This window comes from Chionomys nivalis, chromosome 3, assembly GCF_950005125.1.
Source record: "Chionomys nivalis chromosome 3, mChiNiv1.1, whole genome shotgun sequence".
Classification (NCBI taxonomy): domain Eukaryota; kingdom Metazoa; phylum Chordata; class Mammalia; order Rodentia; family Cricetidae; genus Chionomys; species Chionomys nivalis.
Window position 1 is genome coordinate 114,139,169 of NC_080088.1, and position 19,365 is coordinate 114,158,533.

At 49.1% G+C, this 19,365-nt stretch overlaps 1 protein-coding gene across 1 annotated transcript; it reads right to left on the bottom strand.

The window, feature by feature from the left end:
- Window positions 1–2,334: 2,334 nt before the first annotated feature.
- Window positions 2,335–18,372, bottom strand: LOC130871418 (2'-5'-oligoadenylate synthase 2-like). Its single transcript, XM_057764750.1, has 11 exons — window positions 18,004–18,372; window positions 17,106–17,358; window positions 14,400–14,578; window positions 12,000–12,238; window positions 10,922–11,036; window positions 10,524–10,697; window positions 10,150–10,432; window positions 6,476–6,663; window positions 5,439–5,677; window positions 4,577–4,739; window positions 2,335–3,316 (listed from the first exon to the last, which is right to left on the bottom strand). The coding sequence occupies exons 1-11, from the start codon at window positions 18,265–18,267 to the stop codon at window positions 3,260–3,262; spliced, it is 2,154 nt and encodes a 717-aa protein (XP_057620733.1). The 5' UTR covers window positions 18,268–18,372; the 3' UTR covers window positions 2,335–3,259.
- Between the last annotated feature and the right edge of the window lie 993 nt (window positions 18,373–19,365).

Below are 19,365 nucleotides of genomic sequence, written 5' to 3' on the forward strand. Positions count from 1 at the left end.
ACCGGCTAATCCTAGATTTTTGGCTCTTCTCTTTCTGCTAGAGGGGTCTGGATTTATCCAGGTCTTTCAGTATTTATATATTTTAAGTTTATTTTCTGAGACCCTTAGAACTTATTTAAGCTTTTACATCCTTAGACCTTGCATGGACTTTGAACTATTTTTTCAATCATTTACCAGAGACATGGGTAATATGAAGCAAGGCAAACCTGTTTGCCTTTTCTTAACAAGAGACCTAGAATCTTTAACTAATAAACTAGCATGGTGGCTGTAGCCTCGGGGGAAGGAGCTGATTTGCTGTTGCTGCCCAGCTGACAAAGCTACAGTTAGCTTAGCTGTCAATGTAAGAGATCTGAGAAGGACTCACCAACATGGCAGAGACTAGTCCATAGTCCTTTACCCAGACAGTTTTACCAGGCTCCTGTGGTCTCCATGACATTGAGGGCAGAGGTACTGAGGAGCCCAGGAATATGAAAATTTGTATGCCAATAGTCTATATGCATATTTCTAGGGGTATTGGGGCTTATAACTGCCTTAAATAAGCCACCTGACCCCCTTTGCCATACACTCTCCCCAGATATGTAAAAGACAATTGAAACAAACCCATGTCTCTGTAAACATCTTAAACTAATACCCTGCCTGTATTGTAGGTTGTAAGTCCTTACAGGAAGATGCACTCCCCAGGGGACATCAATCCCGACTCTAGGAGTCCACTCATCAGGGGCAGTAACTTCTGGCCCCAGGAATGCACTCCCACCCCACACATGATCTTTTGCTATAGAAGGATGCTTATTGCCTTTCTCTGGGTCACACAGCCTGATTTTTGCCTGTGGCCCTAACTAGTTATAAGTTTTTATACTCATAGTGTTTGAATAAAGTTTGCTTCTGGTTAATAGACTTCAGTAGTCTGATCCCCATTATTTGTGCAACCCCAGGACCTAACAGTACCAGGACAGCAGTCTTGTCTGCCAGCCCCAGAGGATGGAAGGCTTTCCTGTAGAAGGAACATGGGGGGAACTGGCCTCAACTTGTCTAGGCAAAGTGGGCCATCAGCTCTCCAGTGCCCTGCTTGTCCATGGTTTGGGTCAAGCCCTGGCAGCAGGCAAAGATTGGGGCAGTTTTTCCCAATGTTTAGTTTATGACCAGGTAGATTGTCCGTTTCTATGTCCATAGTCTTTCTGGAGATCTTGTGGGTCACTGCTAGGATCTCAGAGTCTGTCTGTTATATAAATGTAAACATCCAAATTCCACATTCAGCAAATCTCTGACAGTTTGAGGACCTGAGTCAAACCACCTTCACTTGTTCTTCGTTATTTGTTATAAGCTATACCTTGAAAATATTTGAGAGGTCAGATAAATTTTTCCTGTACTTGATTACATTAGTACTTAGCATGATTTATAAGTATAGTTTTGGTCATCTCAAGGCTTAATCATCTTTAACTGTTATAATTAAAATAACAGTTTCTGAACTAAAGCTCTTTCAGTATCAAGATAAGACTTTGAATTTATAAACATAGTCTACAAAGGGACTGGGAATTTTCCTGATCCTTCTATAGTGTATAATTATAGGATAAAAGTTTCTTGTATGATTCAGTTTACCAAAATAGTTACAGCTCGACAGTGTTAGCAAAAACAAGGAGGTTAGACACATATCTTTAAACCAGTTGGTTTTTTTTTTAACTTGAATGGGCTTTAAGTAAGGAGAGACATTTTCTAAACCAATAGTTTTCATTTTTTGTGGTGCATTGTCATGTAATGCCCAACATGCAGGTGACCCTAAGCTACTCCTGTAAAAAGGCCTTTTGACCTCAAAGGGTCATGACCCATAGGTTGAGAAACTGCACTAAGTGTAATGGTCTGCTCTGTCCCTTTAAGAGACAAGCCATACCCACCCCTCACCCCCCCTACCTCCCACCCCTTCCCATCCTCTGGGCAAGCTGATCTTCAGCTTCCAGTCTGGGTCCTTTCTCTCGCTTGAAGAGGCAGTTCTGTCTCTCCCTTCTCCCCCCCACCTCTGCTCTTCACCCCTTCCCTCTTTCCCCTCCATAACCCACTAAATAAAGTAAACTCCCTGGGTGCTGCGGTTCTATGATGAGAAGGTACAGAGGCCGGCAGGGTCCTCAGTGTGACAGAGCCAGGGAGAGAAGGGACAACCTTTGCACTGGGATGCATGGGGCTAAGCCCTTATGCATCAATGGAGTTGAAACGCTGGGGTGAGGGCCCTGGGCAGCCAAGAAGGTAGAGCAGCTCTCAAGGCTAAGGCAGGAGGTATCAACCAGCCATGGCGTGAAGCTTTCTATAGAACTACCCTCCGAGACAAACTACCTCCATCTTCAGGAGTCGACCTGAGCCGGCTCGTCCGAGAACATCACAACTGGGCCAGCTGACTGTTCGTCTTCCCCCTTGGAAGAGGGGTGTGGGAAGGTTAAGGACTCTTACTTGAGAATTCAACAACCAGTTCCAACCAGCTGTATGCTACTCTGCTCTATTTACACGTGGTCTCTGGGAGGGGTTAGAAGATATAAGGGGAAAGAGGAGGGGACAGGGTACCCTCTAGGCAGCCCTGGGGAAGCCACCATTCCAGGTGGATGAGGACATTCCAGTACAGCCGAGTTAGAGTCACCTCAGCCCCGCCCATGACCCCTCACCCACACGCTGCAGGTAAGCCCAAAGAATTCCTTGGTTCCTCAGACCTTGGTTTGTCCCGGGACCTTAGGAGGAGGGGTACATGTTGTTTACATTTCTGTTTTAGCAGCAGTGGTGGAGGGAGAGGGTTGGCTGGCTGCTGGGCTGGACACCTCTGCATCCACACAGGCAGGGAAGGCCTGTGGATGGAGGGAAGAGCTCAGCAAAGACGCAGTGAGAGTCTGAGAGCTAACAGGGACTGCTGGAAATGAAGGGAAAGGGAGGGGCTCAACCTGGGTGACACAGGGTGAGTCCGGAGCTGAAGAGAGGCGTGGAGAGAAGGAAACAGGGAAAAAACATATAGAATAGGAACACAGCACGCTGCTTGGGGGCAAGCATCTCTGAAGTTCACTTGTACAGAGGGTTGTCCACAATGTGAGACCCTGGGGTGGGAGGGGGGGCAGATCCGAAGTCTTGATTTCAAGCAGAGTCGTCTGGCAGTGCAGGAGAGAGGTGAGGACCAGCCAGGGAGGACTGGACCCGCTCCCTTCTGTAACATGGCCTGAGTCTTTAAATCAATGGTCAGTCGACTCTAGAGGCTTCATCTAGCATTTTCATCCCAGAGATGGACTCCAACTCAGATACCCACAGTAGAGTAGATATGAGCTCCACAGCTTCCTGGGGTCTGTACTACCTGGGGAGAAAAAGACAGGTGGGGTGGGGGTTTAAAGAAGGGTGTGGTGGCAGACGCCTTTAATCCCAGCACAGGCAGGTGAATCTCTCTGTGAGTTTGAGGCCAGCCTTGTCTGCAGAGTGAGTTCTAGATCATTCAGGACCACACAGTGAGAACCTGTCTCCAGAAAAGAATCTGGAAAAGCTATTTGAGAAACACAACAACAAAACTCTCTCTCACCAGAAGACACAACACAATGTCTCAGGTTCCAACTGGGAAATACATAGGCGAGTCTGGGGACAGTGTTCAGCATCTCACAATGCACAGTACAGCCTTCTCACCTTGTCCCCGGAAGTCAACAGTGCCAAGGAGGCACAGAAGGAAGAACGCAGTGTGCCTGCCTGTGGGAGGGTAGCCTGGAAGGCTGTGCCTGGTGTATCTTGGGTGGAGGGGGAGGGAATTCCAACCTTCAACAGTACAGTTTTACCCCTTGCTTGGTAGCCACTTTCAAAGCTACAGGTGACCATGTGACAATTCTAGGGTTTTGTTTTGTTTTTGTTTTTGTTTTGAGACAAGGTTTCTCTGTAACTTTGGAGCCTGTCTTGTAGACCAGGCTGGCATCAAACGACAATTCTAGGTTTTTAAAAGTGTGAAAATTCATCAACGAAGCTTTTAATCTAACCTACTTACTATGTGCCCTCTTTTTTTTCTGTTTTTGTTTTTCTCTCTCTCTGTATTGCATGCATGTGTATGCATGTTTGCATGCATACACATGCATATGTCATTTGTATGCATGTTTTGTGTATGTACATGCATATGTCTATGTGTATAAGGCCCCAGGATGCTGTGAGGACTCATCATCTGTCACTTTTCCACCTCATTTATTGAGGCAGGCTCTATCAATCAAACCCAGAGCTAGCTGATATGGTTAGCTTTGCTAGCTGGCTTGTTCTGGGGATTCTGTTGAGTCAGCCTTCCAAGGTTGGAATCATAAGGAGGCTGCCACCCCCACCCTGCATTTATGTGGGTTCTGGGGAAATGAACTCTGCTGAATTACTTCCTCAGATGCCCCATCCTTCCCCTTCTCCATGCCTCATGATCCCCACTCTCAGTTATCTGGGTCTTTAGGTACCCGGAGCAGGGTGGATGACTGACTGAAAGAACTCCTGGAGTCCAGTTTTTGGTTCTTTGGGGGCTCAGTAATTCCAAATCACTATAGCAAGAAAATCCCTCTGACTGGATTTGTGACAGAGCCATCCACATTCTTCAGGGCACTCTTACTGGCACTTTCCACGGTTGCACTCTCTTCCACGAGTCTCCACTTTGCAGTTCAAAACAGAGGGAGGAGAGCCACTCATTTGCTTCTTTGGCCAGAAGATGCCAATGCCAGCGGTCACCTCCTCCCACGTCGCCTGTGGGATCAGCTGGATCCAGGATTACTGGTCTAAAGGAGAGTTGAGAGTTAGAGACTAGGAAAAGACTGTTTACAAGACTGCTGGCCTCAGCATTTGCAGCTGGCTCTGTTCCCATCAAAGACACGATGTATCCTGGCAGCCTAGGTCAAGCAATTTGAATCTACTTAAGAGTCAAAGTAACTTCCTAGAATTGTTGTAGTTGAAAGCCAAAAACTCTTCTGAAAGCTGTTGTTTACTTCGCACAGTGAACTGTAGTGATGACCCCTTTCAAGAGACTCTCACCTAACCACAAGATGTCACAATACAGTGTTGCTAAGGAGGTCAGCACTGGTGTGTGTATGTGTGCGCGCGCACGAGCGTGTGTGTGCGTGTGTATGCACACTTGAGCCTGGAAATGGCAATGCTATTTCTCAGGGATATCCTGCCACCTCAGACCCCTCTCAGATGAACTAACGCATACATTTCACATTTCCACATAACAGAAGAAAGAAAGCAGTGAGGGCGCCCTCATCTCCCTCCCCCTGCTTCTGAGTCCCTTCTGGCTGGCCAGCCCCTCCCACTCCCCAGGTTGGGTTTTCTCCCTGGAGTCACTACTCTGGCAGCTTCTCCCTCAGTTTCACACTGGGAATGAACAAGACCCTGGGGAGAAGAATCCAGGTCGTGGAAGAAATAGCACAGAAGGGAATCAGGTTAATTCAGAACAGGGTGGGGGACTGGGGCACAGGCACCTCTTTTTCTGGATCTGGGTCAGTAGGAACGTCCTTATCGGCTCATCTTTGAAGTTGTAGTTGACTGTCCAGAAGATGCAGAGCTGCTGGTATTTGATGACCAGGTCCAGGATGGTCCGGAAGCCTTCGGCAGTGTCAAAATCCTCCATGCCGCTGCCTTGCTCCCAGGCGTACACCGTGAGAAGCTCCAGGGCGTACTTCGGGGGCAAGGATGCTTTTGACTTTATTTTCTTTTCACACTGATGGGGAGAGTGGAGATGTCAGGTGACCTTGGCGAGGCAGAGGGGCCCAGTGTGTCTTATGGACTGCTTGGGTTGCAGCCGGGCAACAGGGGTATGAAACAGAACTTGAAAGAGGGAGCCCCTGAGTCCTAGGGAAGCCTAGACTCAGCAGCAGGCAGAGTGGTACACACGGTGTCCTGTGTACCAATGCAATGTAACTCCTGGCTGATAGGACCCTCTGCTGGCTAGCTATGAGCCCTGTACCATGGATTGCCATGTCAGAGGAAGATTGGCTGTGGGATGGGGAGGTAGGTGGACTAGTGGGGGGAGGGAGGGAGGAGAGGGGAGGAAGGGTGGTGCTTGAGGGAGTCCTGTGACTTGCTGAAATTCAAATCAGAGCTCCCCAGTCCCTTAGGCCTCAGCCACTCATGATGATTTGAGTCTCAGCCACAGCTTCCTGTTGCCTTCTGAAAGACAACATGGTGTCCATACAGCTGCACTGGTAACCTGTGGCATGCAACCTTAACTTCCATCCGTGCTTCTCAGGAGAACTTGGCTGCCCCTGAATTCTTTGACCAGTGTGAGGTCAGAACAAGCCACACATTGCTCTGATGTTAGGAGGCTCTATAGGTCTGACCTAATACACAAGTAGTAGAATGCAATCGGAAGAACCACGGCTAAACAAGCAACAGCTTCCCTACAGAGGCCCAGCCCCGAGCACGGGAGGATTTGGGGGTTCAGGACAGTTGGCAAAGCTGGTATCCTAGCTTGCTGGTAAAACAACAACCACATTAGCCAAAGCAGGGTCTGGCTGACCTGTTTGTACCAGTGCTTGACCAAGCGAATCAGACTCTTCAGTTTGGTGGGTCGGGGTTTAATAAAGTCGCGCTGTAGCTCTGTAAAGCAGGTGGAAAACTCTCCCCCCTTGATGCCTGATGATTTACATAATGCAATGAGATCCTTGTAGGCTTCGGGTCTGGAGGTGAAGTCAGGATGCAGCTGACCTGACATGGGAGCAAAGTGTATGTTAGTCCTATTGTATATGGTAAGTAACAGAGTAAAAAAAACCAATCTTTTTCGAGACAGGATTTCATGTAGCCAAGGTTAGCATTGAACTTGCTATGTAGCCAAAGTTGATCTTGAATTTCTGATCCTTCTGACTCCACCTTCCGACGGCTGAGATCACAGGTGAGTACTCCCATGCCAGTGTATGGGAGTTGAACCCAGGTTTTGGGCATGTTAGGCAAACTCTCTACAGACCTCAAAGCTGTGAGTTTTTAAAAAACTTTATTATTTATTCATTTATGTAGTTTTTCAAGACAGGGTTCCTCTGTGTAGCCATGGCTGTTCTGAAACTCACTTTGTAGACCAGGCTGGCCTCGAGCTCACAGAGATCCACCTGTCTCTGCTTCCTGAGTGCTGGGATTAAAGGTGTGTGCCACCAACACCTGGCTCAAAAACTTTATTTTTATTTGTATGGGTGTGATGTGTTCACACCCATGCAAATGTGAGAGGCTGAAGGGGCCAGAAGAAGGAACCAGGTCCCCTGGAGCTGGAGTTACAAGGTGTGAGCCACCAGACTCTAGTGCTGGAAATCAAACTTGGGTCCTCTAAAAGAGAAAAGCCCCCCTTAGCCAATGAATCCATCATATATATATATTGACAAGTGCAATTTCATTCTGGGGGAAATTTCCTTTGAACCATGTATATATATTTGAATTACTGATGGGTATCCAAGATGCAGACAGTATAGTGACTCCATGGTCTGGTGGGTGCTGGGTAATTTCACAGTAGCACACACACCTGTGGTACCCACTAGGGCAGCCACCAGCCACTGTGGCTGATTATATTGAGATAATTAAAAGGAAAAGAGACAAAAATTCAGCTCTTTGGTAGCTCCAGCCCCACCTCAAGCTCTCAGTGGATTCAGAACACAGGTCTAGATGTTTCTCCGTGTTGGAGAAAGACCTTCCTGTCAGTTCTGAGCTCGTTCGCACACTGCCGTTGCTGAGGTATCTTTGGTCCACCTCTCACTTTCGTCAACACAGTTTCACTGGGACCCAGTTGCCCCTGTTTGTAAATCTATTGCCCAAGGCTGTTTTCAGATTGAAATGGCAAAGTCGAGTAGTGGGAAAACTTGGCCTCCTAGGCTTAAAACATTTGCTGTGTTGCTATACAGGTGAGTTTTCTGTCAACTTGACACAAAGCTAGGCACACCTGAGAAGAGGGAGTCTCAACCGAGGAGCTGCCTCCACCAGACTGGCCTATGGCCTCATCTGTGGGGGCTTTTTCTCCATCGATGAATGATGTGGAAGGGCCCAGCCCTCTGGGGGTCCTGAGTTGTATAAGAAAGCAGGCTGAGCAATCTAGAGGGAGCAAGCCAGTGAGCAGTGTTCCTCCATGGCCTCTGCTTCAGTTCCTGCCGCCAGGTTCCAGCCCTGACTTTCCTCCATGACTCACGCATCTGTGAGAGGAACTAAACCCTTTCCTCCCCAAGATGATTTGGTCAGTGGTTGGTTTTGTTTGTTTGTTTGTTTGTTTGTTTGTTTTGTGACAGGGTTTCTCTGTGTAGCTCTGACTGGCCTCAAGCTCACAGAGATCTGCCTACCTCTGCCTCCTGAATGCTGGGATTAAAGGTGTGCGCCACCACCACCCAGTTTGGCCAGTGTTTATCACAGTGATAGGGGGCAGACTAGCACAGCTGCTATTTCAAGAGAAAACAGACAAACAGACAAAAGTGGGCTGAAGCCCATTCTATATAGACTCCTGTTTCTTTTCTGAGAGAAATCAAAACAGCTGGGTTTTGTTTGCAGTTGGGGAGAGATGTGTCAAACCCAGGATCCCCATGCTAGGCAAGTACTCTGCCTCTGAGCTCCAGCCCCAAACAATGGGTAAGAGCTTTGTTTGCTTTATCTTGGGGTAGTGCCATTGAACACAGAGCCTTGTACATGCTAAGCAAATGTTTTACCCTGATTACCCCTGGGCCCCAAGTACCACTCACGTGGAAGATACTATAGTCTTCATAACTCTAATATAGGAAATACATACACACACACACACACACATATAGTAACTTGACCTCTGTATGTGCATGGGTGTGAGAATATGTGTGTGTGTGTGTGCGAGAGAGAAAGAGAGAGAGAGAGAGAGAGAGAGAGAGAGAGAGAGAGAGAACACACGAAGCAGCCTAGAGTCAATCTGAGAAGTTGATTTTGACGCAGGGACCAGCCCTCTGTAGGCGGCACCATTCCCTTGACTGATTAAGAGCTAGCTAAGATAAACCTATAAGTGAGGCAGCAAGCAGCATTCCCCCGTGGTTTCTGCTTCAAGTTCCTTCCTTAGGTTTCTGCCCTGACTTCCCTCTGTGATGGCCCTCCATGATGGACTGAGATCTGGACGTGTAAGCCAAACAAACCCTTTTTCCTCTAAGTTGCTTTGTGAATGTGGGTGCATGTGCCTGTCTGCGCGCACCCATGAGAGGCCAAAGGAGGGTGCTGGCTGTCTTAGTGCATCATCCTTCACCTTATCCCACTGTGACGGGGTCTCCCCCTGAACTTCAATCTGATTCAGCTAGACCCTTTCTCTCTCCACCTGCACCCCCTCCACAGGCAGTACTGGGGTGACCAGTGTGCCTCCACTAGAGCCTGGCTTTTTATACAGGTGCTGGGGATAAAACTCAGGTTCCCATGACTAAATGGCAAACACTCTTACCGTGGAGCCACCTCCCCAGCCTACTTTGAGATCTTTCATTTGTCCATATATTTCTGTATCTCTCACCTGTGAATGGGCTTTCTTGATGGAGAAAGGTCATTGGTTAAAAAATAAAGAAACTGCTTGGCCCTCATAGGTTAGAACATAGGTGGATGGAGTAAACAGAACAGAATGCTGGGAAGAAGAGGAAGTGAGCTCAGACTCCATAGCTCTCCTCTCTGGGGCAGACACAATGAAGCAAGCCGCCAGGTCAGACATCTTTCCCAGTAAGACTGGTGCTACACAGATTATTAGAGATGGTTGATCAGGATATGAGAATTAACCAGTAAAGGCTAGAGCTAATGGGCCAAGCAGTGTTTAAAAGAATACAATTTGTGTGTTGTTATTTCGGGGCATAAGCTAGCCAGGCGGCTGGGAGCCGAGCTGTGGGAAGAGGCCTGCAGCTCCTACTACACTTTCTGAGGAGGAGTTTTCTTCACCCAATTTCCTGTCTTTTACCTCACAAATCCCCCTACATTCTGTTCTTTAGTTCCCTTCTCCACGGAGGAAATGAAGGGATGTTATCTATGATCTGTTTGTAACTATATGCCACCCCTCAACACCATGGAGAACAGAGCCAGCAGCTCCTTGAGGCTGCCTGGACTGCTTACATGAGAGTGGAATTGCAGGTAGGTGCCGGGGGCCTGGGCAAGAACTGGGAGAGAATTACCCAACCCTCCCTGGCTTTCCCTCCACGTTTTCCAGAATGTTCTCAGGAGTTAGGGTCTGTGGACTCCTACCTAGTGCATCATAGGCAGGCAGGACATCAAAGTCGACACTTTCGTTGAGACTCCTGGATTTCAAGGTGAAGCTCAGCACCCTGGGGGCCGTCCACTTTGAAGGCTCAAACTTCACCTCCAGCTCCTGGGTCTTTCGGAAGACTTCTAATTGCCTCTGGATTTCCTGGACGAACAATGTGCGCTCCTTGTTTTGGGAGTCGTAACTCTTCAGGGGGCTGAGAAACACTACAATATCAGCATCTGATCCATTCTTCAGAGCCGTGCCTTTGGCAGTGGATCCTCCCTAGGGAGGAAAGAGAAGGTGAGATTCTGCCTCCCCTCACCCTTGTCTCCCTGTCTCCCAAGAGCTGGCACAGTGACAGGCAGGCGCTCACCTTGACGGCCTTCAGCACTTTGGTGCTTGAGTCCTTGAAGCAGTTGTTTTTGAGGAATTCACAGATGATGTTAACAGCTTTTCTGATCTGCTCCAAGAACTTTTCATTGGGCTGGAGGAGGTCTTTGATGAACGTGTCCAGTAAATGGCTTGGGGTGACGAAGAGTGATGTGGGCTGGGGAGGAGAGAGATTTGGTGGGCTCTGCCCAGAAGCCACCCCAAAACTCACCTCTCTCCTCCTGCTAGCCTGTTCCAACAGTGGGCAGCGACCTTCCTGTCAGAGACCTTCCTGTCTTACACAGATATACTCTAAAAATGTTCTTGAGATTCTGGGCAATCCTTACCTCCCGTGGCCCACCCCCCTCCAAGCAGAAACTCTCCTGGTCCCTCATGGGCTACTTGGGAGCGATCTAGAGCCTTCTGAAGGGGTTGTGGGATGCAGACATGAGAGGTGCTCTGGGTCAGCATGAGGAGATCCCCAAAGACCTTCCAAGAGGCAGGTGTGAGGGTCAAACTTGGAAAAGTAGATGTGAGCTCAGACACGGAGAGGAGGGCCTGGAGGATGTTGGACTAATGGCTTTGAAGGTGGATAAGGAACTAGGGTACATGGGCAGGTTCAAGGAGCTTGAAAAGAGAATGAGGCCTCAAGGGTCTCCATCCCAGCTCTGAGAGACTGCATTTGGATTGCCCACTGCTGTAACGATAAGGTTATAGATTTAGGGGGCACTTTTTTTTTTCAATTTTTTCGAGACAGGGTTTGTCCGTAGCTTTTTTTTGGTTCCTGTCCTGGAACTAGCTCTTGTAGACCAGGCTGGCCTCAAACTCACAGAGATCCACCTGCCTCTGCCTAGGGGGCACTTTTTAAACAGTGGAGAGGGAGGAAGAAGACAAGTCCAAGTGGATAAGTTTGCTGGAGAGCATTGGCAGAGTGCAGTGCATACATCTGGGAACAAGAGAGGGTGCTTAGCTTTGCAGGCTAGCTGATCTTGGTTGGACACCCCTAGATGTTGTGACCTTTGCACCCCCTTGACAGTGGCAGCATACTCAGTCCTTCTGCTCCTACAGCTCAGAGGGTGTACAGGGTGGGCATGCGCACACGAGTGTACATGTGTCATGCACATGTGTGAACATGTATCATATGCAAGTGTACACACGGGAATGCACACATATGAGAGGCTATATATGAATATTCAAGAATACGAGTGTTTGCATGTGTGAGTATGCACATTATGTACACACATGAGTGCATGCAAATGTGAGTGTATGCAGTTGTGAGTGCTGATGTATGTTCACAGGTGACGGCATTGTACAGCACCTGTGAGAGTGTGAGGTTCCAGGTGTTTGGAATGTGGAAGGCACTGACTGAATCTCCTCTGCAGACAAATTCTCATCCCCCCCTCCTCCATATCAGCAAGGACTCAGAACTCACTCTCAATGGGGCCCTGACCTGCGCCTGGAGAGATAGGAAGCTGGGTACCTTTGGGACCTGAGTTGGCACAGAAGAGTATTGCGAACTGTTACATCCTCGAAGCTGTAATTGACTATCCAGTAGACACACAGCTCTGACGACTGCTTGATGAGTCTCAGCACGGTCCTGACACCTTCTGCGATGTCAAAGTCCTCATCTTGGCAGCCCTGTTCCCAGGCATACACAGTGAGCAACTCCAGGGCGTAGGGGAACCTCGGAGGTGAGGAAGTCATCCACTTCTCCTGGCACTGGGAGAGAAGACGAGACTGTCAGGAAGCCGGAGCCTAGAAGATGCCACCCCCGTGCCTGGAAGTCAAGGTGTCAGTACCATCAGACACCTATGAAGGGATGGAAGGGACACCTGGAATGCTCACACTCCTCACAGGGGTGTGAGTGTGTGACACAGTGTGTAAGCCTGGGCGGGTGTGAGTGTATGTGTATATGTGTATATGTGTTGTGAGTGTGTGTGTGTGACTGTGTGTTTGTGTGATTGTGAACGTGTGTATGTGCCCGCGCATGAGTGTGCATGAGTGTGTGAGCATGAACACATGCTGTGTGAGTGTGGGTGCACGTGAATGTGTTTATGTGAATGTGTGTGAGTAAATATGTGAGCACAGAAGTGTGAGTGTGTGAACATGTACGTCAGTGTGTGCATGCATGTGAGTATGAGCTGTGCTTGTGAGTGTGTGTGAGGAGGCCAGAGGTCAAGGTCAGGCGTCTCCCTCAGTCACTCTCTACCTTATGTTTTGGAACAGGGCCTCTCACTGAACCTGGGGTTCACTGATCGGGTGCAGTGATTGGCCAGTGAGCCCAGGGGATCCACCTGTGTCTGCCTCCTGAACACGGAGTTACAGACACAGGCTGCCACTCCTGGCTTTACACAGGTAGTGGGCTCTTCCGTGTCTGCACAGCGTGTACCTTCCTCACTGAGCCTTCTCTACAGTCCCAGTAGAGTGGTTTAAAAAATCTACTTGGCACTCTTTATTAAAGCTAAATAAGTACGTTCCACTATATTTCATACAGAGACCACGTATGCAAATATAGACACACACGTACATGCTGTCTGGGGCTGTGTCTGGGCCTCCAGCAATTCTACTGCATGTCTACCCAAGAACAATGAGTGCTTAGGTTCGCAAAAGACATATCAGAGGACACCCACAGTAACGCAAGTCACAGAGGTCACGACCTGGAAATGACCCAAGGGCCCGGCAGCAGCAGAGAGGAAAGCACGGGTGTGTTACTAGAATGGAACATACGAGGGAATGAAAACTACTGCTCTGTAATGACGTGGCTGGATTTCTCAGACACGGAGTGAAATAAGAGACCACCTGTGTGCTGTATGATCCATTTACAGTGTTGGAAAATAAGGGGGGGGGCTGGCAGGATAAAGAGAGTTCAATCCCCAGGACCCACATAGTGGAAGGAGAAAACTCATTTCTGGACGTTGTCCTCTGCCACACATACACTATGGCACATTCTCCCCCCCCCCCCCCGCGCACACACACTATTTCTCATGCACTTGTGCACACACACACACATGAACACACTCTCATACACACATGCATGTGCACTCACACCTGTGTACACACATCACATTCTTTTAAATTAAGATTCATTAGTGGTGATGGTTATTGGAATTTAAAAATTATTTTAATATATTCAAATTTTTATCACTTATATGTATGGGTGTTTTGTTTGTATTCTTGTCCATGTACCATGTGTGTGCCTGGTGTCTATGGTGGCCAGAAGAGGGCATTGGATCCCCTAGGACTGGAGTGATAGATGGCTGTGAGTTGCCATGTGGGTGCTGGGAATTGAACCCAGGTCCTCTAGAAGAGTAGACAGTGCTCTCAACCACAGAGCCATCTCTCCAGCACCCTAATATTTTTTATTATATGTGTCTGTGCGTGTGAGTTCAGGTGCCTTCATAGGCTAGAGGTGTGAGACCCCCCCCCTGGAGTTAAAGCTGGTTGTGGGATGCCTGAAGTGGGTGCTGGGAATTGAACTTGGGTCCTCTGGAAGAGCAATATGTGCTCTTAACCGTGGAGCCATCTCGTCAGTCTCTGGGTTTTTTTTTTAAAGTGTCTTGCTATATAGTTGAGGTTAGCCTTAAACTCTAGATCCTCTTGCGTCCACTGCTTGAGTACTGGGGCCACAGTTGTGCAACCCCTAGGTGCTTGGGTTGAGAAAACACTCAATTTTGGTTTGTGGATGAAGAAAAGATCAAATTAGATGAAAGTATGTTGTTAATATTATTAAAATTTGCTTACTGTGAATGATCTCAATTAAAAGGTAACATAGTGGGGTGTGGTAGCACATGGCTTTGATTCCAGCACTTGAAAGGCAGAGGCAGCCTGAGTTTGAGGGCAGCCTGGGACCCTCTTGAAACAAGGCAATGGCATAAATTACCTCCTGATACCAGTGCTTGACCAACAGGATCAGCTCCTTCACTCTCCTGGGATACGGCTGGAAGAACCGCTGCTGCAACCTGGTGAAGCAGACTGCAAACTCGCCGGGCGCTGCTCTTACTTGATCCATGGAACTTTTGAGATCCCGATAGATCCAGGAGGTGGAATCCTCACCAAAGCCTGCTGACAGAGAACAGCAGGATGCTCGACTCTGATGGTGGTCTGAGTCAGCTGGAGCTGGGGAGATGTCTACTGACTGATCTACAATAAGGTAGCGGGCTCTTCAGGAGGGTTAACAGTGGGGCTACTCTCCCTGGTAGTTAATGAAAGCTAACAGGAAGCCTGACATGAAGGCAGGACGGGGTGGACCTGAGACAGGGTCAGCGGAGTCACACAGAACACAAGGCAGTGAACTACACATGCGAAACAGATGCCCCAGAGTGATACCGAAGGCAACTGTGTCTGCACGACTGGCGGATGTCTGTACCACAGAATGCCTTCTACCGGTACCTCTCACAGAGACTCAGGGACACCTCGAGGTGGCAGGAGTGGGGAAGGATGGAGGTGCACTGAGCCAATTAGTTTCCATTCTTGCCTGCTGAGCTCTGCCATTCATAAATATATTTAGGTGCACAGCCTGGGGCGAGCAGCCCTGGGAAGGACACCCTGGAAAGAGCTGGGCACATGCCTTACCATTTATTGAGTGTCGACTGTATACCAGGCACAGTTGAAGTCCTTTATACAATGATGTAACATGAAAGTCTTATAAACCTTTCGTGGGGAGTGCAGCTATCAAGTTAATTATCTTGAGAGAAACGCCCTGAAGTTAAATAAACTGGAGCCAGTTTTGGGTTAGAAGTCCTTGGGAAAGAAACCATGGCAGCAGCAGCCTACCTCATCTGTTTGGGACACGTAGACCAGATGAGTTGGATTTTTATATAGTAAAGAGCAATTTATGAATCCCTCTGTAGGGTCTTATTTTCTCAGAAAGCAACATTTATTGCTTCCTTGTAATAAAAAAAAATGTTTCCAGGATTGGTGGTGCACACCTTTGATCCCAGCACTCGGGAGGCAGAAGCAGGCATTCTCTGTGAGTTTGAGGCCAGCCTGGTCTAGGACAGCTAGGGCTAAGGGGGGGGGGGGTTTGGAAGATTCAGCTCTACCGCCACCTGGTGGTAGCATCTGGGTGCTCCATGTGAAGCATTCCCTCTCAGGGCAGCAAGCAGAGGGTGGGCTGGTCTCCTGCCACCAGGCCCTGGGCATTAGAAGAGAGAAGCCATAATTTCCTGCAGCGATTGAGCCTCACCACTGCAACCAAACAAACCTGGAAGCTAGCTGTCCTGATCTTAGAGTCGGTGACAAAGGGACCCATGGGGCCATGTATCAGTTACTTTTCTGGTCCCTGGGATGAGACATCTGACAGAAACAACCGAAGTGGGGGAAAGCTTTCTCTTGGGTCACTGCTGGGGAAGACATGGCTTCAGGAGCTGACGCTGAGTGCTTCCTCCTTGGATCAGGAAACACACTGGAAGTGGGGTTGGAGGCAGGGTGGGGTTACCACCCTCCAGGTTCAATTCCAGGCCACCCACTTCCTGTGGCAAGGACCCTTCTCCTACAGGCTCTACACCCTCCCAAATTAGTGCCACCAGCTGGGGACCAAGTGCTTCAAACCCTAACAGATGAGAAGGGCCCACAGTGGCAGCTTGCATTGCTCTCTGATTCAGGCCATCATCCTGAGAATGCTGTCATGTGGGTGTGTGTACATCTCCATCTTGTCAGAAAATGGTCAGGTGATGCTCATTCACAGTTCCAGTAATGCAGAAATTCCTCGGAATTGTGGACAATGGAGGCACTCTAGCCCCTCGCTCAGAAGTCCTGGGCTGACTAGTTGAATCTACCATTGGCAGCATAGCCACCAGCCATTCCTGTCCTTCTGTTTCCCCGTTCATCTGTCTATCCATCCCTACATCCATTCACTTTTCCATCTGTCTATACATCCCCACTTCCTTCCACCCATCTAAACATACATTCACACATCCACCCATTTCCCATCTGTCCACTCATCCATCCATACGTCCTCTTACACATACATCGATCCCCCACTTCTACCCATCCATCCACCCACCCATCCACACATCTAGTGAGCACCCAGCCATCCACTCTCATCCACCCACTCACCTATAAAAAGAGTTTGGAACATTTTATCTAAAGTAAATGAGATGAGAATGAAGTTCTAGATAGAATATGCCCAGGGTAGGAGGCTCTTCTCTCTTGGGGGCTGTGGTGATGAGTCCCAGAGGCTCATATGTTTGAATGCTCAGTCCCCAGTTGAATTGTTTGGGAAGGACTAGGAGGTGTGCCCTTGTTAGAGGCGGTGTGTTGCTGGACCCAGTGATTCTCTTTCTTCCTGCTGCCTATGGATCAGGATATGAAGCTCTCAGCTTGCTCCTGTGCTATGCTTGTCTGCTTCCCGCCATGATGATGAGGGACTAACCCTCCGAGCCTGTAGGCCAGCCCCCAATCAAATGCTTCTTCTTTTGAAAGAGCTGTCTTGGTCAGTAACAGAACAGTGACTCAGACAGGGGTTTGCAAGCCCCATTTTGGAAATAGCCAGTCTGTCTGTCACAGCCTCGGGCTGTAGGACTCAAGTGGCTCCCCAGTACTCCCAGAAAGTTTGGGACCCCACCCCAGTTCCTGGAGCACTCACATGGAGGATCAAAGGCTGGAAGGACCTGCAAGCTTATCTCCTGCCCATGTACGGACAGTAGGACTTCAAGGGTTTGCTCAAGGCTCACTGACTTTGAATATTTCTTGTGTTGTTTCAGCCGTTGTTCAATCACGCTGAGGAGTTCACGTTGGTTTTGCTTCTGATCCCGAAAGCTACGGTAGCGCCCCATGAAGAGAACAAGGGTGCCATCTGAGTAGCCTCTTAGGACTGTTTCCCGGCCATAGGAGCCACCCTGCAGGGAATGAAGCAGCAGTAGTGAGGTCTGGACTTTCTGTAACTCCAAGCAGTGACATTTGTCAAGTCCAGTGAAATTCCCAAATGTCACCATCATTTTAAAATCGGGCTGCTGGCACAAATTTGCGTCTGTGTCGGTACGCTAGCTCCAAACTGGAAGCAAAGCAAACTGCAATATGGTGAATACATGGCACACTGGAGTACCATACAAGAATGAAAACGGCGGCACAAGCAAAACGCTCACAGGTCGAGTCAAAGATGCCATACAGCAAAGCGCGCCTGCGCGTATGCACGTGCCCAGTCCCTGCTAATTTACTGAGCACGGATTACAGCAGGACTCTGTGCTGCTGGGAACACTGTGTGTCTCACCATCACAACACTCTGAAGTGGGGTCTAGGCTGATCTCATTCTACAGATCCAGACACTGTGGTACAGAGATGCAGCCGCCTGCCAGAGGCGTAGCCAGGCAGAAGGCGACCTGACTGCAGCTTGGGCCCCTGAACAGTCTGCCTTCGAGTCCGCAGAGGGAGAAAAACCTTGGGAAGTGCAGTCCCCAGGGCCTGGTGTGGAGCAGTGGTCAGCATCACCGTGGGGGGTGAAGGTGGGGGAGGGGAACAGCCTGGGTCTCCAACCTGGCTCTTACCTTAGCCACTCCCCGCACAGGGAGCTCACTGCTCCGCAGGAAGTCAGAGATGGCATCCACGTCCTGGTCTATCAGTTTCAGGCATTCTTCACTGGGTTTGAGTTTTGCGTGGATAAAGTCTTTTAGCTTGTGTGCAGGCACTGCGGGCAAGTCAGGCCACCCGCCGAACCCGTCGGACGACCTCCAGGATGGTCCCGCTGATGACTCCCCAAGTGACCCCCCAGATGGCCTGGCAGATGACCCGCCAACCAGCCAGTTTCCCATACTTGCTAGCTGGCCTCAGGAATGCTGTAATGGCAGAGGGATGGCCATGTAGGTCAGGTCTGGGGATTCTGCCCCACTACAGGGGGGTGTGACTCCATAGAGGAAGTGGAGTCCAAACTCGCTGCCCCGCCTCCATCACAGCCTTGCCTAGGAAATCGAAACCCAAGTGTGGAAGTCACTGCCCAGCAGCTGCAAGGGGGAACTTCCTGCTAGCCAGCCTCTCCCGGGACACACCACTCCAGAGCCAGAGGTGAACACCTCCACAGAGGCCTGATGTGTGTGTCCTTCAGAGCAGGACTGACTTCTTGGTGTCTCTATCTCCTCCATCTGTAGATCAGAGGAACCTGTCTAAAAATAACCAAACCAGTAATCACTAAGCTAATTCAGTTTGATAGAGGGTGGAGGGTGTCCATGGAGACTGGCCCTTTTCTCCTCTTTACAGTGGCTGGAGCACGCAGTGCCAGGCTGAGCAGTAGAGAAAGAGCCCAGAGAGGCTACTGACTTACTCAAAGACACACAGCATGGCAGGTGCTCTGGTAGATATAGGCTTCCTTTCTGCCTTTGGATGAGTGCAGGGCCCTGAAGAGTCAAGAGTAGCTTCCTAACACACACACACGCACACACACACACACACACATATAAAGTAAAATTTAAAAATAAAATTAAAAACAAGGGGAATTTTGTCAATTCAATATAATTATTTTGTGTTGGTTTTGAGACAGAGCCTTGCTATATAGCCCAAATTGGTCTTGAACTGGTAATCCCCCTGCCTCAGCCTCTCATAAACCATTATTATAGCATCTTCCTTCAGGGTAGGACGGACATTGTGTTTAGCTGTCCTATGTTGCAGATGGTGTCCTGGGAAGCTCACTGGGAAAGGCATAGTGACTTTGGTTTTGCATGTCACCGCAGAGTCCCTCTGAGTCCTGGACCATCGAGAGTACTGGCTCCCTACAGGAACCCTGAAAGCAGGAGGACTCTCGAAGTTCCTCCAAGTGAGGCCAAGGACAGAAAATGACTGCAGGGGACGGACACTAGTGGCTCTCAGGGACCCTGCCTCGGCCTCCTGAGTGCTGGGGTTGCATATGTACAAAACCT

What these genes read in the sequence shown, in the direction of transcription:
- LOC130871418 (XM_057764750.1), bottom strand. Translation starts at nt 18,267, where the DNA reads ATGGGAAACTGGCTGGTTGGCGGGTCATCTGCCAGGCCATCTGGGGGG. An exon ending in CTGTGCGGGGAGTGGCTAAG is followed by an intron (nt 17,359 to 18,003) that starts GTAAGAGCCAGG and finishes CATTCCCTGCAG; the next exon opens with GGTGGCTCCTATGGCCGGGA. An exon ending in GCCTGCCTATGATGCACTAG is followed by an intron (nt 6,664 to 10,149) that starts GTAGGAGTCCAC and finishes CTCCCATGTCAG; the next exon opens with GTCAGCTGCATCCTGACTTC.